Source organism: Panthera pardus, unplaced genomic scaffold (genome assembly GCF_024362965.1).
Source record: "Panthera pardus isolate Hobbes unplaced genomic scaffold, ASM2436296v1 HiC_scaffold_21, whole genome shotgun sequence".
In the NCBI taxonomy this organism is placed as follows: domain Eukaryota; kingdom Metazoa; phylum Chordata; class Mammalia; order Carnivora; family Felidae; genus Panthera; species Panthera pardus.
In genome coordinates this window covers 54,088,712-54,111,384 of record NW_026526777.1, presented here as the reverse complement: position 1 = coordinate 54,111,384, position 22,673 = coordinate 54,088,712, and the positions used below count along the sequence as shown (strand labels likewise).

Sequence of the window (22,673 nt, the reverse complement as noted above, 5' to 3'; positions counted from 1 at the left end):
AAAGTAGAATATTTTTTAAAGGGAAATGTTATATTCTGTTGCTTGCAGTATAAACAGAAGTGAACAAGCCAACATTGCAGTTTTTGATTCCTCTGTCTGTTAAGGGACTGAGTTCTCAGGCTGTCCTAGAGAAGGAGTTTATTTAGTTTATCTTCCTCCTAGTTCTACCTTTACCTCCTGAAGCGGCCACATTGTCAGTGCTTTGTTAAGATAGATTTGACAAAATAGTTTAGGCTCTCTTTAAATAAGGAGTAACTAAATAAAACAGATATAAGGTATTTTGTTCACATGGCTACACACACTCAAAGAAAGCAGCAACAAATGGAGTGGGGACAAACAGGGAGAAAATTCTGTACTGTATCTACATGTAGTTAACATCTTAAGTGCTGATTGCCACATTCATACTTCTTTTCAACTGGTTTAGTCCCTCTTATTGCCTATTCGTCTTTTCTCAAATCCCTGACCTTTCTTTCACTGATTTCAAGGGGACTTTTGTCCTAACTGGCTTTCACTCTGGAAGCAGCTGATATCATTGAGCCTCACCTGTTCCTCTTAGAGATACATAGTATCTCAGCATTGAAAGAGGCAGACAGCATTTCAACTCAAAATATGCCATGGCTCCCCTATCGAATGTCACCAACTTAAACTGGACAAATATCTTTTCTCAGGGGCTTCTTAAATATGATTTACATGTGAATAATGGTAAAGGGAGATGGCCAGAGGTGTTGGCTCCTTTTCTGAGATCTGCTTGTTCTTTCTCACTATCAGCAGAGTATCTGATCTTTTATCAGGGCAGAGACTTGAGCTGTCCAGAGTTTTTCCGACCATGTTTAGGAATGAAGAACTCATGTTCATCAGGCAGTTTAGTCCTTGGTGACTTCTGGAATAATCCTAGGATCTGCCGTGCACATGCGTGGTCAGTTAGTTACAGGCTTTATTGACTTGGGAGATTCTGTTATGGCAGAGTTTCCTCAAGCTTTGCACTTTTGACTTTCTGGGCCAAATAATTTTTTGTCTTGTGCATTGTAGGATGTAGCATCTCTGATTTCTATCCGCTAGATGTGGCACTTCCTCCCTTGCAACAACCAAAAATGTCTCTAAATGTTGCCATTCCCCCATACCCACCCCAAGGGGAAAAATTGCCCCTGGTTGAGTACCCTTGTGGTATAGTTAAGAGGTGGTAGATGGTGGTTACTTAGCCCACGTCTTAAAGATTACATACATGTTTTCTATATTCTTTGCCATTCTTTGGCATATGTTGTGCTTTAAATATGGTAGCATTTTTCCATACTAAATTTATTTTGTAATTCAAGTTAATTTTCTCGTTATATTTATCTATTGAGTCATAACATATTTTTTTCCTTTATTTAACAACCATGTAGAAAACATCCAGGTTTTCAAAGTTCACCTCCATGGAACTTCACTTATTCTCACTATCTGAAGTCTTAAAACAAGGACAAACTATCATAAATAGAAAGTCAGGTGAAGAACCTAATTTATGGGGAAGATGAGTTCTATTTTACTGAGGGAAATTTGCAGTTATGGTAGAATATCTAAATGTCATGTCAAGCAACTACTTGAAGAGAGGTTGGCTATAGACCTGGGAGTCAATAGTATAGCTAATAACTGGAATTATGAAGTATCCAAAAAAAGAAAAAGCTCAGAGAACTGAAGACTACGCCTTACCACAGAGCTATGGAAATGAAACTGGCAGAAAGAAAAAATAATATTGATTGATTGAAATAAAGCTAATGATTGAATAGGTGAAAGGCAACCCTACCACAGGGGTATCAATAAAGCCCAACAGTAGGAATAGGAAGAAAGAAGGAAGGAAGGAACAAAGGAAGGAAGGAAGGAAAGAAGGGGAGGAGAATTCTGTCTACCAGCTGTATATTTTAGAAGATCATTCTAGGGGGGGTGCCTGGGTGGCTCAGTCAGTTAAGCATCTGACTTCGGCTCAGGTCACGATCTCACAGTCGTGAGAGTTGGAGCCCCATTTTGGGCTCTGTGCTGACAGCTCAGAGCCTGGAGCCTGCTTCAGATTCTGTGCCTCCCTCTCTCTCTCTACCCCTCCTTTACTCACACTTTGTGTGTGTGTGTGTGTGTGTGTGTGTGTGTCTCAAAAAAAATTAATGAATAAAAACATTTAAAAAAAAGAGGAAAAAAAAAAAAAAGATCATTGTAGGGACCTGTGGAAAAGTAGTGGGTGGGCTTGTGGTTTGGAGAAAGGGGATTGAAAAGGTGCCTGATAACTTGCCAGCCTTGAGATAAGCATCTATTCTTTTTTTTTTTTTAATGTTTATTTATTTTTGAGAGAGAGAGAGAGACAGAGCATGAACAGGGGAGCGGCAGAGAGAGAGGGAGACACAGAATCTGAGGCAGGCTCCAGGCTCTGAGCTGTCAGCACAGAGCCTTATGCAGGGCTCCAACTCACAAACCGCGAGACCATGACCTGAGCGGAAGTCGGATGCTCAACCGACTAAGCCACCCAGGTGCCCCAAGATAAGCATGTATTCTCATAGGACTTCCTTGGCTGTACTCTACTGAGGATCACCTGAAGAGCAACTGTTCCTTATCCTGAATAAAGTAATTCCTGGAACAAAAGGAAAAGGGTGCCTAACATGGTAAAGAATGTCAAATAATCCCCATCTTTCTGTTGTCCCTATCTTCTTTTTAACTTTCATATCATCATTTGCTACTGCTCTTGAGCAAATAAATGCACACCTATTGTAAGGAGAAATAGAGACGAAAGGATCTTATTGTTATATACTAAGAGTGGTATCAATAGATCATTGGAACTGCCACCTAATTATTGCCAGGAAAATTAGTTTGGGGTAAACTCCTCTGGAAGCAAATCACCATTTATAGAATTTTTTAAATACATCCAGTTGACTTATTTCAAGTCTCTTAGAATGGGTTAAATCATTCAGGTCCTTGGAATACAATTAACAACAATTCAACTTAAAAGGTTTATAAGGAAATTTCGTGGCTCAAATTTAAGCATCAGAAGGGCATTTTACTAAGGTGTTTCATGTTTTCCCCTATGACACATGGCAATATGTGTGGCCCATGTTTTAATAATATCTGCTTTAAGGGGCACCTCTGTGGTTCAGTCAGTTAAGCATCGGACTCTATTTCGACTCCTCTCTGTTTCTGCTCAGGTCGTGATCTCACCGTTTGTGGGTTGGAGGCCTGCCTCAAGCTCCGCAGTGTCAGTGTGCAGAGCCCACTCGGAATTCTCTGTCTCCCTCTCTCTGCCCCTCCCCCTCCTCAAAATAAATAAGTAAACAAACATTAAAAAGTAATATCTGCTTCAAACATTTTTTTTTTACACTAAACCTTATGCCATGATCCACAGCACAGACAGAGCATTTGTCTGGGTGCTTTCTGGGGAAAACAGTTTTGAGTCTTCTGACAGCCAAAACAATAAAAAGGAAAACACTACTAAGTTATACTTTTATGTCTTTATCTAATAAAAGAAGTATCCCTCAGTAGAGACTAACTTCCTGTCAGTGTCAGTCTGAAAGGAATATATCACCTGAGAGATGAAGGAACACATTAGGCCAGCGGCCAAACATCGTCTTCTCCCCTTTGCAGAAGCTAATACCTCTTCCTCTATACTCTCTGCCATGTAAGAGAAGAGAGCTACAAGAGGGTCTTGAGACGAAAGGCGGTCAAGCATTTTGGAGTTTCAGGCAGAAACCAGCTACCGAGAGATCTTTAGGGACCCCAGTGGCATAAAAATCCAGGGTGGCCACACTGCTCCTTACTAAAGATTGAGAACCAGACACTTTTTTGCTCCGCACAGTAGCAATACGCGTGTGTACGTGACCGCCTTCCTCGCTTTCGGTGAATTCCAACTCCCTCAACAGGAGCCCAAGTTTTCCTTTCAGGCTCCTTCGTTGTGCACCCGAAGCACGAATCCAACAGAATGCATACCAACCCCACCGGCCCCAAAAGAGGAATCCAGGACGGTGAAATTTCCCTGAGGCATAGAAGAAGCGAGAGACTTTCCGCCCAACCAATCAGGTGAGAGGGGATCTGGGCACACCCCTTTCTTCCTACCAATCAGCACCTAACTCGATGGGCTGGGCCCATCGACACCGGGAAAACACCTTTTAAATTTTATTAGTATAGCTTTTTTTCCCCTCCGTCATTCTAGGCCATCCCACGAACTGTGCTCAAAAGAGGAAAACTGAGTGTAACAATTCCAAAGCTGGTCATTCTGGCGGTGAGAAGTGAAACTATAGACCTCTCCATCAAAACTGTGATTCTATGAGGACTAGAGAATGGGAAAGGAGCGTTCCAGAGGACAAACTACAACTCCCAAGGCGCCTTGCGCGGACTCGGCACGCCCTGGGCGAAGGGGCGGACCAAGGCGAAAAAGACAGCTGAGGGTCACGAGGGTCCTCCCCGACTTCCTGAATGTGAGCCACTGACCGCGCGGACTTTGAGGTGGGCGGGGCGGCGGCAACACCGGCTCTCGCGCTGTGTGCCCTCCCCGCTCCGGCTGCTCCGCCTGAGACGTCGGAGGGGGCGTGGCCCGCGCGGAGGCTGGTGGGGGCGCGAGCGCCGCGGGACGTGGGTGACGCGTCTTCTTCCAGCTCAGCGGTGTGTGAGGTGGCGCGGCCCCGCCGGCGATTGGCTGTTGGGAGACGAGTACGCTGCGGCCGTTGGTCGCCGGCAGCACGGGGGGAGAGCCGGGGCGGGCGGGGGGGATATGGGGCGGCAGTGGCGGCGGCGGCGGCTGCAGGAGGCGGGCGCGGACGAGCCGGCGGCTGCGGCAGCAGCGGCGGTCCCAGGAGTCCTCCTGTGAAGCGCCCCTGTCGGCGCCGCCGTGGGCCCCTCGGAGAGGGCGGCCAGTACGCGAGCCGCTGAGGAGCCGCTCCCCGAGCGCCGCAGCCCTAAGGACTCTCGGTCCCATCCTCGCGCTCCTGCTCCGGCTCCTCCATCTTGGCCTCGGCAGTGGCGGCTGCCGGGAGGATGTGCCGCCTTCTGGCAGGGGGAAGAAGGAGGAGAAGATGAAGAAGTACCGGCGGGCCTTGGCCCTGGTCTCCTGCCTGTCTCTGTGCTCCCTGATCTGGTGAGTTGCCGCGACGAGATGGGAGTTTCCCGTGAGGGGCGAGGGGAGCAGCCCGGGTCACACCCCCCCCTCCCCCCCAATCGTCTTGGCTGTTAGGGTGCGGGTCTCCAAGGCCCTTACGGAGCGACACACGGATTACTTCGCGACTCTCCCGCTGGCCGGCCTGGCTGTGCTCTGGGAGATGTTCACGGTGTGTTTTAGAATGTGCAAAGTGGGGGAGAAAGGTGCCTGAGCAGAATGGACCACCTGAGTGCCTTTGTACTCAGTGACGGTGCCGCTGGGAGACGGTGGGGCGTTTGGGCAGTTCTCAGACAGACGCCAGGTAAGTTGCTCGGCTTTCCTGCCAGCCACTCGCCTTCGTAGTGTGAGAAGGGCAGAAAGCGTGTCGGATGTGGTGTGTTCCCGACGAGCGATTTTAAAACAACGTGATTGTCACGAGGGTGAGAGTAATGTACAAGCAGTAGTTTGGGCCGTTTCTTGCTGTCTTTGGCCTCGGGTGCACTTCGGGCTGCTGTTCTGGAAACTTTGGGGGACATTATGAAGCACTTTGTCAAGAGGTAGATGATGGAAAGCCGTTGGTTCAGTAGAGTGTCTTAGGTGTCGTGTGTACAGCAGTTTCTGCTGATGTCCCCTCGTAATGGGACGATAAGCCCTGTGTTTTGAAGGCGGGAAGGGTGCTTTGTTCCTGAAGTTTGTGGAGTTTCTGTTGATCCTTGGCGTATTGGGGCGTCTTTGAGGCGCGAAGAGCGTGTCAGTAAAAGGGTTGCTGTCATCGTACTGGGAAAAGACATTTCCCCCCTCCGACGGAATTTCTTCAGAGATGTGTGACGTTAGCTGACTGGAAAGATGCTTCTTCAGTCAGTGGTTTGCTGTTTATTATATTAAAGTCGAGATAAACTAAGTTCCTTGTGTTGTTTATTTCTGGAAAACACCAACAATGTCTTCATTTTTACCGGTGCCCAGTGGATTCCAAAGATTCTGAAGTTGGAGAGTTGTTGCTCACATCAAAAAACAAATAAGGGGAAAAGGAAAGCCCTTGCCTGGCTGAGGAATTTTGATTGGAAGATTGATAGAAGTTTTACAGAATAAAACATTTGGCCTTTTGACTTTAATTCCAAACCCTTTTAACAGGAGCACTGTCCTTCCCTCTTTCTGCTTGTTAGTATCATGTTGGGTATGAAGAAGTGCACGCAGGAGATGAGTCCACTCACCGCATTTTAAGTTTAAATTTGCAGGTGAGATACCAAGCCCTTTTGCTCCTATCCACCTTTTCCTGGGGGCTGCTTGGTAGTGTATGGGTTATACGTCGTTTCTTTCCTCTTTGTCCTTGATTTTGCCCATCTTTATACCATGTTATTCTTCGCCAGCACTTTCTGAAAAGGCTCCTAGGACAAAGGGTATGCTTTTCATTCAAGTTTAAAAATGTATCAGTATCTCTGATTTTTTTTAAATTGAAACATATTTGACATGTAGCATTGTGTAAAGGTGTACGTTTGTATATTGTCATTTGATTGCCATTGTAGTGATAGTTACTACATTTATCCTGTCCTGTAAAATGATCATTTCTTTTTTGTGGTCAGAGTAGTTAAGACCTAGTCTCAGAGTAAGTTTAATGATTGTCATACAATATCATTGTCTACATGCACTATATCCCACACCAAATCTTCAGGACTTAGTTATCTATTAGTTGCAAGTTTGTATCCTTAAACATGATTTTTTTTTCCTTCAATTTTAATGGATGGTAGAGATGAGATCAAACATTACAATGTATTTTCTAAAGTCGCTTGTGTATTTAAATTAACCATGCTTCTGTTACTTGGTGTAACTTCTGGCTATCTTTTGTTTAGGCTTACTTAAGTATGGTTTCTCAGCTTTATTCATTAGCAGTACTGAGAATATCATGATCTGTCAGGGGGGAAAAAATCAGTCAGCTTAGTATTGAAAGTAGTAGTCATAAAGTTCTGTAAAGTGTGTTGACTCTCACAGTGAAGAATAGATGTTGAGGGTTTCAATAAAGAGTGAAAAGTTTAAGAAACTTTAGGTTAAGAAACAATTGAGGTAGTATATTTTGAGATTAGTTTGGACTGCCAAATTTAGGGATATTTTAATTATTCTTTACTGAAGCCATTAAAAGGGCATTGAAAAGAGGGCATTTAGACTTGAGATTTTCTTGGTAGGGTGATGATGCGATTGGAGAAGAGCAATGGTACATGGTAGCGATGGGCAGAGGGTATGTTATGTCTTTGAGACATAATGAAATATTGAAATTATTGCACTGATTCAACTGAAGGTCTAATTCTTGCTACCATGTGGTCTGTATGTCATTTCCCAACATCTCTATTCCCCCTTTACCAGTAATAGATATGGTAAGCCATTGTGGTGTTCAACAGATGTTTACAGAAGAGTTAAGCTCCTCTTAGTAGCCATTTTTGTCTTCTTTGTCATTCATAAATTGTCTCAAATTCTGTGATTCGTTTCTTTTTTACATTGTATCGTTTTGTAATTTATGAATGCTGTGTGCTCATACTACAGTACTCTAGTTTCTAAGGTTCTCCTCCCTTCTCCAGTATAACTGAATTTTGTTATCTCCTTGTTTATACTCTCACATTTTTATAGGTCTCGATTATGTCGCCCTTCTCCTTTTGTCTTTTCAGCCTGGAGTCCTAACCTTAGAGTACTTTCATACGAAACCCATCCTTCCATCTTACCATTCATTCTGGTTGCTTTTTTACTTTTGCATATATTATGTGGTTCTTTATCAAGTACTACAGAGTATTTTAGGTATAAATGTACTGTACCTGCAGTACAGAGTTATAATGATAGCTGATATTTATTGTCATCTATCTCTGTGTCTAGTTTATGATGTGTACTTTACACATTTTAGCACATTCACTCTTCACAGCAACCCTATGAGGTAAGTATTATTGTAAACCTCATTTTTCATTTTATAGTTAAGGAAGTAGGAAAGTTAAGTAATTTGGCAAAGTTTAGGAGCTTAGATTGGAATCCAGGCAGCCTGACTCGCGGTAGAGGATCCTGACTGTTGTCAAAGGTCAGAAGGCCTGTATTCCAGGTATGGCTCCATTGCTTACTAGATATGTGTCCTTACACATTGTATGTAATTTATTAGAACCTTAATTCGTATATCCTAAAAGTAGGAAAATAATTCATTCACGCCTCATGGGATTGTTAGAAGGATGAAATGAGATCATATGTATGACAGATCTTTATAAAATAGTAAGGGTATATTATCTATATATTTCATCATAAAATATTCAACAAAGATTTTTCTCATGTTCATTATGTATCATACATTGTTATGGGCATTGAAAACCTCAAAATAGGGTAACCAACTTAATCCTGGTTTTCTCAAAGTCCTATGTCCCAGGAATTCCCTGTATGATTTCCTACTGCTGCTGTGACAAGTTGTCAAAAATTTAGTGCCTTAAAACAGCATACATTTATAATCTTACAGTTCTGGGGTTAGAAGTCCAAATTAAGTCTTTTTTTTAATATTAAAAATTTTTTTTAATGTTTATTCATTTTTGACAGAGAGAGAGAGAGAGAATATGAGTGGGGTAGGGGAAGAGAGAGAGGGAGACACAGAATCCAAAGCAGGCTCCAGGTTCCGAACTGTCAGCACAGAACCCAACGCGGGGCTCGAAATTATGGACCGCTAGATCATGACCTGAGCTGAGGTCAGACGCTCAACTGACTGAGCCACCCAGGCACCCCAGAAGTCCAAAATAAGTCTTAACTGGGCTTAAGTCAAGGTGTCAACAGAGTTGGTTCCTTCTGAAGTCTTTGAGATAAAGAATCTGTTTCTTGGGGCGCCTGGGTGGTTCAGTGGGTTAAGCGTCCGACTTCGGTTCAGGTCATGATCTCACTGTGAGTTTGAGGCCTGTGTTGGGCTCTGTGCTGACAGCTCAGAGCCTGGAGCCTGCTTCAGATTCTGTGTCTCCCTCTCTCTCTGTTCTTCCCCTGCTCGCACTGTCTCTCTGTCTCTCTCTCTCAAAAATAAAGAATAAAAAAAATTAAAAAGAAAAGAAAAGAATCTGTTTCTTGAACCTTTTCAGCTTCCAGGGCTACCTGTGTTCTATGACTCCTTCCTCATATCATCCTAACCTCTAGCTTCCGTCCTCACATATGTTGTGGACTGATCCTCCTGCTTCCTTTTTCAAGCATTTTTGTGATTACATTGGGTCCACCCAGACAATCCAGGATTATATCCCCATCTCAAAATCCTTAATTTAATCACATCTGCAAAGACTATTTTAGCACGTAAAGTAACATATTCAGGGATTAGGACTGGAATATCTCTGGGAGGCATCTTGCAGCCTAATATACTGGGCCTGGCAAACTGAAGATTGATCATTGTCCTATAGGGGAAAAAGATTTAATCTGTGCTTTAAGCAGTGGATATTCAAAAATTTTTTAGTGTGCCCCTCTCCCAGTGAAACCTTGTGCATGCACCTTTAATATGTGCTTGAATGTTTATAAGTTATATGCGTGTGCCAGTATGATATTAGTATAATAGAATACTAATGTTACATAAACTAGATGTTTAAAAAAGATGAGAAAAATGAACAATCTTAATACTTTCTGTTAATAGTACTTTTTTATTCTCAAGTAATAATTTCTGGTCAGAGCGTTGTGATTGACTGACTAGATTATTTTACATTGTGATGTGGTTGAAGAATAGCTTGTACTAGCTAAGAGTCTTAGCCCTGCAATTTGTTGGCTTGTACTTGTGTAGTTATTATCGTTGCAGTCTTTGCAGGAATTTTTTTAAAGCTACTTCTCCATGTTGTGAGAGTCAGTTTAGTTAAAACTAAATAATATAATCCCTACCTGTACTTAATTGGGCACATGTAAACACCAGTGCATCGCAGTGTGTTGGAAGTAAACCCCACTGTTTGTGGAACTTCTGTTTTTTCCTTAGGTTTCTGACTACATAATCCTTGCTGTTATTGACGTGTGACCAGCTGACCTTCAGAACAAGTTGAATCCTTATATTAAACTTAGTAAATCTTGATTAATTAAAAAAACCACTATTTTATAGAACCATTTTATGTTCACAGCAAAATTGAAATTGAGTAGAAGTTACAGAGATTTCCTATATACTCTGTCCCCACCCATGCATAGCCTCTTCCATTAATCAACATCCCTTACCAGAATGGTTTATTTTATTTTATTTTATTTTACTTATTATTTTAGAGAGAGAGTGTGTGTGAGCAAGGGAGAGGGGCACGGGGGGGGGGGGTGGAGAGAGAGAGAGAGAGAGAGAGAGAGAGAGAGAGAGAAAGAAAGAATCTTAAGCAGGCTCCATGCTCAGCACAGAGCAGAACACAGGGCTCGATCCCACAACCCTGGGGGGTCATGACCTGAACCAAATTCAAGAGTCAGACACTTAACCAACTGAGCCACCTAGGCACCCCTGATTTATTTTTAAGACTAAAAAAAAAAAAAAAAAAAAAATCTATTCTTGCACCCAATATGATCTTCTTGGAGAAGTTCATATTTAGTGCTAATGAGAAAAATCTGACATTTTAACATGCATCTAACATATATAATAGTTACAAAAAATAGTTACAAAGGTCTTTAGGAACACCAAGGGTAGAATTTGTATTCTAGATATGGTTCTATCACCAGCTGTATGTCGTTGGACAAGTTATTTCTGTGAGTCTCAGTTCACCTGTAAAAATGGTTTGCGAGATGGATAGTTCAAGATGGGAGTATTTTGTTTCAGGCAGAGGGAAGATTCCTACAGTATATGTGGGGCCAGATGGGAAGGGAAGCTAGGCCAGGTTTTGGTGGGATTTGATTATTGTGTAGATGAACTTACTGTTAAACTGGCTAAGAGGATGAGCCAGTGTAGTAATTTAAACAAGAGCAGGAGGTCAGATTGATCTTTTAATTAGATCGCTGTGGAGATAGAGTAGATTGGACGTGACAGACTGTGGAGACTGGGATCCCTAATGTGGCAGTCACACTGGAGAGACTTGATAAATATTTAAATCAAGGTTGTCTGTTTCGGTGGCTTTTTTGGACTTAGTAGAAATATTTCTGAGTGTGTCATCCAGTTTCCATAGACTTTAGAGGTGATATTTCTTGGTTTGTGATTTTCTGTACCTCTTATCTTGCTTTTTCTCTGATAATTTTGCTGGTTTCTTGCTCATTTGTTAATATGCATAAGTGAGCAGAAATACAAGAAACAAGAAAAATATATAATCAGTTTTATCATTTTTAGGATAATGATTACAAATACCCTTGAAAATCACAACTCTGTCTTTCATCTAGAGAAATTATTTTCTTTGTTTTGTTTCTGTAACTTTTTTTAAGACCATAAGTCTTTTCTGAATAAAATAATAAATATTCAAAATAAATAATAAAAACTCCGTTTAAATCATTTGATGACATTTTTTTGTAATAGTCTTTCTTGCTTGTGACTCTAGGTAATGATACTCTATATCCTAAAGCTGCTAAGAGAATAGGTCTTAAAAGTTATCACACACACACACACAAAATTGTAACTGTGTTTTGTGGGTGTACTTTGTGATGATCATATCACAGTCTATACAAATATTGAATCACTTACTATATTGTATACCTGAAGCAAACATAATATGATATGCCAGCTGTATCTCAATTTTTAAATAAGTCTCTCTTGTGGTAAACTTTGGGAAGTAAAGTTTATCTTTGCTCTGGGATATACATTCCAAAGAAAGTGTCTGGCACTTAAAAGAGGTATTGGGTTATTAAAAGCAGTGTCAGATCTTTTCAGACAAGTTTTTAGAGGAATCCAGATTGCCTAAGGGAAAAAATCTGTGAAAGAAGATGTGACAGGGAGGCACAACACCTTTGTGTAAAACTCCAACACTTGTGTCCGATAAAAAATGGCAAATACTTTATTTATAATATCCTTTGAATTAGTTTTAAAAGAGATGGATGCATTTTATAACAACTTCTTTAGATTGTTAAATATTTGAGGATATATTGGAATGGATGCAGGTAGTTGAGTTGGCTGGCAGTGAAAACAAGCAAAAGATACACCTAACTTATCTTTGGACATTGGTTATTTCATTTTTCCATTGTTCATGAACTCCTAAATTATTCTTTCCCCTTTTTAACTGTCTGAATAGAGAAATAGGTCAATACATAGAGCTAACATTCTAGTGCACGTAATGAAAGGGGAGAGAACATTTTATAAAAAATTTTAGTGCTTTATTCTTTCAAGCCTTCTTCAAGTAGAAACATGTATGGGACACTTCAGTAGTTTATACATAACTGGAACTCTTTATTTGAAACATAATACATTGCAGATTACACTTTAGTGCCAATTGTATGTTATTTGTTTTGTTTTTCAAGGCCATATTTTAAAGTAGTTTCAAAAAATAAAATTGTTCATGTTACAGAGAAATGAGAAATTACTTTTGAGTGTTTGCAGTATCAGAATGTTAATCCCTTGGGATAAACTTACTTCATAAATGCAAATTCTTTTGAAAGAAAGTTTGATTTTATTTTAGGACTTTATTTTGTAATGAATCATGGTTAAAATGGTTTTATACTTTACATAGAAGTAACTTTATACTTTACATAGAAATGTTTTATGGCTCATAGGTAATAAGCTAGTTTTGTATTTCTTGTTATAGGATATTTGTAATCTAACAGGAGAAAATATGTAAAGTGCTTAAAACAGTGGCTTGCTCATAGTAAGCACTGTTATAGGAGTTCTTATTATTCATTCTGTCTGGGTGCTTTGGTACAGTTAGAAGGGCAGAGGTGTCAGGGTTCAGAAATAGGAATCCATAAATTCATTCAAAGTGTTATTTGGTTACCAACAGTGTATATGGTGTGGTGGGGAATACTGAAGAGGCAGGAGACCTGAGCTCTGCCCTCGGGAGTTTACAAGCTAGTTGTCAAAATACACATACATACATACATACTAGTGTAGTGGAGAGGGAATAAAACTAACTTAGACCTCAGTTGTAATACTTTTTTGCATTATTAATAGTCTTTTTTGGGTGTTTATTTCTGTTCTAAGTGTTTAATATCCACTAACTTATTTTATCCTTATTACAACTCTTTTAAGATAGACACGCCATTTTAAACATGAAGAAAGAGAGGCACAAAAAAGTTAACCAACTTGCCCAAGTTCTCACAGCTCTTAAGCAATGAGCCAAAGCCTGAGTAGGCGGAGTCTGAGCCTGTGTTTTTACCACTACACTGTGCTGCAGGTAGTCTGGTAGATGGACTTAAGTAAGTTTCTCTACCTTTTCTTTGTGTGTTAGTTTTCTTATCTGAAAATGGGCTGACTGGATTGCCTCAACTAGGAATGGACATTAGAATTATTCATGAAGCTTAAAAAAAATACACATGCCTAGGATTCTTACCTTGGGGATTCTGTCTCAGTAGGTTTGGGATATTTTTGTTCATTCCAGTCATTATTGCTAGATTAGATGAATTCCGAGATTGTTTTGTACTTTTAACATTCTGAGATATCTGATTTGAACATTTGCGAACAATACATAAAGCTGAATTGTTCGGTTGGTGCTTAAAGAAGGGAAAAATTAGGCCTGGAGTTGTCAGGAAAGACTTGAGTTGGGTTTAAGAGAATATGATGTGTGGCTCATAAACTTTGCTTCTGTCAAATGTAGGTGGTTCATGAACTGAAATAAGAAGTACTCGTGCTGCTAATATGAATTATGGTCTTTTCCGTGTGTGTGTGTGTGTGTGTGTGTGTGTTGTGGGTAGATACTACTTAATTGTCAAGGAGAAAGAGAATAAATGAGATAATGTACTTGATATAGGTGGGCATGATAGTAAGCAGACAAACCTGAGTAGAAACTAAAAGCTATATTTCGGAGATTGTGATAGGTTTTACAAGCCAACCCAAGGAGTTTGACACTAAAGATTCAGCAAGAGAAATGGAGTTCCAAGAATGGTATTTCGACATCATTGTGCTAGATATATTTCAGAGAAGAGTGAGTTGGAGGGATGAATACCGAAAACAAGCAGTTAGAGTAATTGAAGTTTGTCACAACAAGGACTTGGTAGTAAAAACGAAGAGGGTGCATTGAGCAGAATTTTTGAGAAAGTAAATCATCTGGTTTGGTGGTAGATTGGCCATTGGCAGTGCAGTTTAGTAGAAATAGCATTGGTCTAGGATTCAGAAGAGAACTGGGTTTTAGTTTGCCTCTAACAAGCTCTTGTTCTTCAGTACCCCCTTTCTTTCATCCTTAGTGTCAAGAGATAAGTTTACTGAGGCTTCTATGTGGTGAGTTCTGTGCAGGATTCTGGTGGATAATACAAAGTAGCTGCTTTCTTAGAGCATACTGTAGTTGAGAGAATAAATGCTAGGATCTCAAATTACAAATCTGTGCAATAAAATTCAAAGAGAGAAGAAAAGTTATTTATTTATTTTTTTTAACTGGGGCAACGAGAATAATTGGACATGGTCAAAAAGAAATGGAAGAGTTGCAAAAGATTTGATAGGAGAAGGAACTATTGAGACAGAGTGGAATAATCCAAGTGGAGACATTGTATAGGCACTTAAAAATGTAGACTTGAGTGCAGATAAGGTTTGGGCTGGAGCTGTCCTCATAGAGGGGATCATTTTTGAAACAGCACAGTTGACTAAACATGGAGTTCTGCAGATACTTAGAATAAAGAAAACTGCCAAGCAAAGTAAAGCTCCTCCTTTCTCTTTAGAGCTTTACTTTGAAATGAAAGATGGAAAGAGATTTAAGGAGGTCATTCGAGTGGTCAGCAATATAAAATGTCTCAGATAAGGCTGAAAAGCTTGAAAACTAAGAAAAGGGTCTTGTTTTCAAAAGAGGGAAGTAATTGGTAAAAGTTTATGGGAGTGAAAATAAAAGACATTTGGAGAGGTGGTAGGCGTGAGTTCTCAACGCGTTTGTTTGGCAGCCAGGGAGATAGGCTAGAGTAGTCTCATGCTTGTATGCTTCACCCCATTCTACACAGAGCCACTAGATTCATCTTACTAACACACAACTTTGATTATGTTAGTCTCTTGCTAAAACATCTTTCAAAGGCTCCCGTTTTCCTGAAGAGTAAAACATTGAAATGTTAACCCTTACATGAAAGGCCTGAAGTCTGACCCAAATCTACTTTTGTAGTTTTATTTTTCACTGTTCTTAGATAGGCTTTCTGTTATAGCGTGGCTGACCTGTTAGCTTTGTAGTAATTTCTGTGGCAACTGTCTTTGTAGTTTTGAGTTGAAAATTAAGGTAGCAAAGGTATTGTGACTTGGTTTTATAGGCTAAATACATACCCGATGAAAGTTTCTTAAAATATATCATTATCAAGTACGTTTAGTATATGATTATTTTCAGCAGCTTTGAGGACAGTTGCATTGGCTGAATTTCTAATGGTATGTTAAGATGTAAAAAGAGGACATACTATATTGTTTAATAAGTGCTATCCCATGCTGGATCCATGAAAGTACAGGCAATTTTAGTGAAACAGTCCTCTAATAGATTTTGATACATGGGATAATTAAGCTAAGAGAATACAAGACCAATCCTACATCAGAATGAAGATTAAAGATCAGAACTTTTGAAATTCAAAGGTTTGATGAGAAGCAAACATAGAGTTTTCTTCAGCTAAGCTCTATAGTTCCATGTGATATGATTGGAGATTGCTGCGGTAGCCAAATAGAATAAAAATTGGGAGGAGAAAGGGGCACACACAGTTTGACTTCTTCCTATCAGCAGGTAGACCTAGCAGAAGAGAAGCAACCTTAAAAGAACTCCCAAGCTGATAACAGATTAAGAAGAATATCTGTCTTTTAATACGTTGTAATTGAAAGAAAGTAGGAGGCTTATTAAGCAAAAGCACTGGAGGCCCAGTGATCTTTTGGTCTTTTTGGATTCTGATCAAAATGGCTTCTATAATATTTACCCATTGCCCACAAGTCTCCCTGTATTTAGAATTTCAAATTTCCGGGCAGTAATGTCCAAAAACCACAATTTTCACTGTTGCCTGAAAGTTAAGTTCTACTTTCCCACCTATTTGTTTCATAGGTATCTTTCCTGGAATGCCTTTTTGGTTTGTTTGTGAAGGAGGATGTGGGCAGGGCATTACTTTAACCACACTGCCATAATTGAATGGCTGGCACTATGTTTTCATACTAGGGATTAAATACATACTTCTGTATTTAAGAAGCAATTCTTCATTGCCCAGTTCTGTTTTTTCTTTCACCATAAATTCTGTGATTACTGGGCTCTCTCCCTTTTCTAAGCTCTTATCAAAAGCTGTTCCAATCCACGGTCAAAGGAAGAGCTCAGTAGATTGCTGTGCTGAGAACAAGGCAGTAAGTTCTCTGTCCTGAGGTGCTCAGTGTCATGTGACGAATAGAAATGTAAACAGTTAATTTCAATTCAGGGCTGTAGAAAGTGCTCAGACAGAGATATGCCAAAGGGTTGTGGCCAAACCCTAGATTGACGAAGGCACGAACGTGTCCCAATCCCTAACTTGTTCCTGCCCCCAGAAAAGAGAATAAGAATTAAGTCGGGTTTTGGATGGTGAGGAGTGGGCGAAGGGGCTGAACAGTATTAGAAGAGGGAGCAGCATGAGCCAGAGACTTGGAAGCATGAGGCAGCATGGCATGTGTTCAAGGAACAACTACTAGTAGTTCTGTATCACTGAAGCATGATGTGGGAGGCAAGGAGTGGCAGAAAGTATGAAGCTGAAGACTTAAGCAATAGAAGAATTTTAGATATTTAAAAATAAGCAGGGAAGCTTGAATTTTGTCATGGAGAGTCAATAAAAGATCTTAAGCAGGAGAACAGTAGTCTGACAACTTAGTGTTAGGTTCTTGGCATTCTGAAGGGTTGATTTGCAGAGGTGGTAAGATCGGAGTTAGGGAACTCTGTTAGGAGGTTGCTCTAAGTAAGACATGAGGGCTTGAGCTAAAGGCAGTCATAACGGATGGAGGAATGGATTATAGAAATTTGAGGTAAAATTAACTGGAGATAGTGGAGTCAGGGTGAAGGAAAAGGAGTAGTATAGATGTTTTTCAGGTTTTTTTTTTTTTTAATGTTTATTTATTTTGAGAGAGAGAGAGTGCACATGAGTAGGAGAGGGGCAGAGAGAGTGAGAGAATCCCAAACAAGCTCCAAATTCAGCACAGAGCCTGGTGTGGGGCTCATTGCCACGACTGCAAGATCATAACCTGAGCTGAAATCAAAGGTCAGATGCTCAAGTCGACTGAGCCACCCAGGCACCCCTGTTTTTCAGGTTCCTAACTTGAGAACTGGGTGGATAGCAGTATCACATGATGAAATTAAGGATATATGAATTGGAGATTTGGAAGAGGAAGATTTTTGTGTTCAAGTTTGGATTTAGTTGTTTTGGAGATGTCTTGGAACATGAAGGGAGAGAGATTCAATTTTTAAATGAAGTTAATTTTTTTGCAACATTAATATAGGCATCATTGAAGGGTTTTTAAGAAAAGGACCAGTTTGAAGAAGATAATAAGGGCTCAAGATAAAAGTAGCCATTAGCCAAAAACTATGAGAGTAAATGCAATATCCCTAGAAATGAAGTAGAGTATAAAGGGAAGAGTGAGAACGGAACCCTGGAAGCACCAGACTTTAATCTGTAGTCAGCAGAAGCAGCATATCAGCAGTCTTCAGAGAGGGATGAGAAGCAGACATGTGTAATTTGACAAACCAGAGGAGAAGAGGGTTTCAATGGAAGCAGCAGAGAAATCAAAAAAGGTAAATTCTGCTGCTACCATATTCATTTCAGTAGTTTAATGAAGGCAGAAACTAGAATTCACCTGGCCGAGGGCTAAGTAGAAGGTAAAGAAATTGAGACTACAAGTATAAACGACTCTGGAATTTGATAAGTAAAAGAAGATAGATAGGACAGGAGCACAATAGCTGATAACAGTAGCTAACATTTGAGTGCATATTTTATGCCAGGCTAAGCATAGCACATGCATCATTTAATTTTCCTCGTAATAACTCCATTTTAGAGTATCAGTATTGAGGCACGCAGGTTGTATAATTTGCCAAAGAACATACAACTAATAAATGGAGGACCTGGGAATAACACTTGGGGATCTTGACTCTTAAGTCCATGTCCTAGTCACTGTGCTGCAAAACTTCATATTTATCTCCTGTTGGCAAGAGAAGTAAACATTATTCCTCTTTTGGGATAGTTCTTATATTTTTGTTATGCTATAACTGACCTTGACTAATACCATCAATTGTTGAGTGAATAGATTGTTATCTCACTTTTCTTTTATCTGTTGACCAGAGAATATGAAATATGAAATACAGCAATAAAGAAAGATGATAGGCTTTGGAGAGGGAGAAATCGAGATTTGCAGTGACAAATTGAATAACTTTGGGCAGCTTAACTGCTGAGCTTTAGCTTCTTTATTTGTAAAAATTAGACTACTACTTTCACCTAAAAGTCTGAACAAACAACAAAACAAAACAAAACCCAGGGATGCTTGCGTGGCTCAGTCACTTGAGTATCTGACTCTTGATTTTGGCTCAGGTCATGATTCCAGGATCGTGACATTGAGCCCCACATCAGTCTCTGCACTGAGTGTGGAGCCTGCTTAAGATTCTCTCTCTCTCTCTCTCTCTCTCTCTCTCTCTCTCTCTCTCTCTCTCTCTGTCTCTCTCTCTTCCTCCCTCCCTCCCTCTCCTGCCCCTCGCCTGCCCCATTCATGCATACACGCTCTCATAAATAAATAAACAAATGCATGAGTTTTTTCTCGAGACATCAGGTGCTTAGGATTGGATTGCTTATACTCTGTTTATACAGAGTTCTGCATGGATCCCTTTTTTACTCTATTTTACATGATTACTCCTTCAGTTTCATTCCTCTTTCCCCCCATTTTAGCCATTTACCTTAGAGTATATATGATGTCTTTCCAGTCAGCCTTCATGTATTTGATATGTTTTCTTCCAAAATAGTCTTGTTTTGCTTGTATATTATAAAATTCACACAGATTTTGGTATGGTATGATACCAAATGGTATGGTATGATGCTGTTAATCTCATTCTTTTTTCTACTTGTCCTTTAACACTTTTATTTTTACTTGCTTTAGTTCTTAGAGTCATCATTAAAATGAATTCTAAGTAGTTAATGTTGTGGCAGATGTCCTCAGGAAAGCCTGTTACCATTCATTCATTGTGCATTTTGTGTGTAGACTTCTAAAGAGAGACTATATATCAACAAATGCATTTAGGAGTATTCTGTTCCAGTTGCCTGTCTTTTGTTATCCTAGTACTGTAGTCTAATTAAAGTGGTTTTGTAATAAATTTAATTATCTGGCAGGGTGAACCACATGTCTTTGCTTTTTTTGTTAATTTAGTTATTCTTGGGCCAGTTGTTTTCCATATCATATTTAGAGCAATAGGATCCTCACGTATTTTGATAGGAGTCATATTTGAGTGATGAATTACTATCTTTACATTGCTGTCCCCAGCATTCCATTTATGAACATATTGGATCCTCATGTATTTATGATCATTACTAGAGTTAAACATTTTTATCTGTAAATGATTGTGTATTTTCTTCAGTTAATTTCTAAATTGTTTTATAATATTTGTTCTTGCTAATAACTTATTTTCTGTTTGGTTTTTGCTGGGAGGAAAATACAGACTTTTTTGTTTCTTAAATTTTTAAAAAAAGGGTATTGAGAGAGAGAGAGAGAGCACACTTGTGTGTGAGCTAAGGAGGGGCAGAGAGAGAGGGAGAGAATCCCAAGCAGGCTCCACACTGTGAGCATGGAGCCTAATGCAGGGCTCAAACTCATGAAGTGTGGGCTCATGACTTGAGCTGAAATCAAGAGTCAGACACTTAACCAACTGAGCCACCCAAGTGCCCCTGTTTCTTAAATTTTTAAGTTAAGATAATTTACATTGAAATGCACATATATTATGTGAAATTCACATAATTTATAGTGAAATGCACATATATTAACTCTGTATATAGTTGGATCAGTTTTGACAAATCCAGATATTAGTGTAACTCGCACCCCATCAAAATGTAGAACATTTGTGTCACCTCAGAATGTTCTCCATGTCCTTTTCTAGCGAATCAGCTGAAGCAACCAGTGATTTGATTTCTGTCACTGTGGATTAGTTTTGCTAATTCTGGAACTTCATCTACATGGAGTTACACAGTATGTTCTTGTGTCTGGCTTCTTTCACTCAGCAAGCATAATGTTTCCAAGATTTATCCATGTTGTTTCATTAATCAGTAACTCTTAGATTTTTATTAGGAGTGCATTGTATTAATATACTACAGTTTGTTTATTTCACTGCTTTTGGACATCTGGGCTGATTCCAGTTTTTGGCTATTAGAAATAAAAGCTACTGGGGACATTTTTGTATAATGCTTTTTGTGGATGTAGTTTTCATTTCTCTTGAAGTACCTAAAAGTGGAATTGCAAGTGCTGAAACAGATGGGTATCGTATGCTTCTGGAAAGACACAACATCACTTATTATGGAGGATTCTGGCCTGGAATACATAACCTGAATCTGGTCATGAAGAAACATCAGACAAACCTCAAATAAGGACCCTATTATTTAAAAATAAAAGGATTGTGTTCATCAAAAATGTCAGTGCCACATAAGGTAAAGGCCAAGAACTATTCCAGGGTAAAGGAGACTCTGAAGACACATGATAAGTGCAGGACATGATCCTAGACTCAATTCTGTACTTCGGTGTAATACAGGGGAAATGCTATAAGGACATTATTAGATTAATTGACACAATTGCAAATATGGATGATAGGTTAAAGTATTATGTCAATGTAACATTTGTTGAAATTAACAACTGCACTGTGTTTATGTAAGAGAATATCCTTATTCTGTGGAAATACATACTAAGGTATTTAGAGATAAATTACATGGAGAGAAAGAAAGGAGAGTGTGGGAAGGAGGTTGTGAGAGTATGCCATGAGCAAGTGACAAATGATGGAAGAAATGGGGCAAAATGTTACCAATAGTTTGATATGGGTAATGAGTTTGTGGATGTTCTTTGTACTGTGCTGACAATTCTTTGGAAGCCTTGAAATTATTTCCAAATAAAAAGTGAAAAAAAAAAAAAAAAGAAAACAACCCTGGGTTGGGATTTTTCCCTTTCCTATGTGCAGTATTGGTTTATCCACTCAAATTTCCTTAATTATCATTAGTTTATTACAATTATTACTTTGTGCCAATTTTGCTGTTTTTCTAGAAATATCTATTTCTTGTAAATTTTAAAATATATAGGTATTTATATAGTTTGTAATATTTTACAGTTTAAAAAATCTGTTTTGTCTGTGGTATTTCATGTTTTTGTGCCATGTTAATTCACATCACCAACTCTCCTTGATTGGTTTTGCCAGAAATTCATCTTTCTAACATTTTCTTCAAAGAACTAAGTTTTGTTTTTCTTAATCTTTGCCTTTGGTCTTTATTTCATTGATTTCTGTCCTTATAGCCTTCTTTCTTTCTTTTTTTTTTTGTAATTTTTTTTTTTCCGATTTACATTATTATCTCTTTGAGTTGAAAGATTAGCTCTTGTTTTGAAACTAGCTCTTCTTTGGAAATAAAGTTTTCCTGCCGTTGTCTTATCTGCATCCCACCAATTTGTCTTATCTGCATCTCATCCTACCAATAGTAGTCCTCCACTATAATATTTCCTAAAGTTTCTCATTGTTTCCTCTTTAATGGAAGGATGATTCTGCTGCATAATTTTTGTTTCCAGGCTTAGGATGTTGTTGGGAATCTTTTTGTTACTTCAAAAATTGTTGCAGGGTAGTTGGAGAGTATAGTTTATTAGATCTTCAGCCTTTGGAATTTGAGTCTTCTTTTGAAGTTTTAGTGTATGGTTAGTATTTGGGAGATATCCCATGTGTGCTTGAAAAAGAATGTTTATTTTGTATTTGTTATAAAGTTATATATATTTGGTCAAGCTTGTTTCTTATATATAATGTAAATCTCATGTTTTCTTAGATTTTGTCCGTGTATTATTTTGTAAGAGATAATTTAAAATAGGCTACCATAATTTTTGATTATTCTGTTTCCACATGCAGGTTTGGGGGTTTTATATATTACAAAATGATATTTTTGGGTGCATATATGTTTATAATCATTGTATCTTTTTACTAAAATAAATAATAAATCTGTTAGTGACATGTTTATCAATTTAATTCAGTTTTGTCTACTTTGTTTTTTTTTAATGTTTTCTCAATGAATCTTTACTGAAATTTTTAATGAGTTGAAAATTATACCTAACATTTTCTAATAAGCTTCTGTATCTAACATAATATCTGGTATGTATTGGTAGTCTTAAGTGCTTATATAGTTTCTTCAGTATAACTCAGAGGGAAACGACATGAACTCATTTGAAAGTTTAATAGACTTCAGTTTAGTTTTGTCCTTACCTCTGCAATTATTAGGCTTGGCTCATTTGCATATTAGCATATTCTTTATTGCACATTAATGTGTCCTGGAATTCATTATTACATTATTTTGCTAGATTTCTTTGATAAGATTATAAAAAGTAATTGTAAAGGTAGCTAGTTCAGTATTTCTAAACTAGGCAGTTGTA

At 38.9% G+C, this 22,673-nt stretch overlaps 1 protein-coding gene across 4 annotated transcripts in view; it reads left to right on the top strand.

Annotated features, from left to right (window-relative positions):
* The first annotated feature begins 4,896 nt into the window (after positions 1-4,896).
* SUCO (SUN domain containing ossification factor) overlaps positions 4,897-22,673 on the top strand; it is a 90,575-nt gene continuing 72,798 nt past the window's right edge. For all 4 annotated transcript variants that reach the window (XR_008424666.1, XR_008424667.1, XM_019425047.2 and 1 more), the window contains exon 1: positions 4,897-5,083. Coding sequence is in view for 2 of the 4 variants with exons in the window: in XM_019425047.2 (XP_019280592.1) it covers positions 5,022-5,083 (62 nt within the window). In the remaining 2 variants the exon portion in view is untranslated. The remainder of the gene's footprint in view (positions 5,084-22,673) is intronic.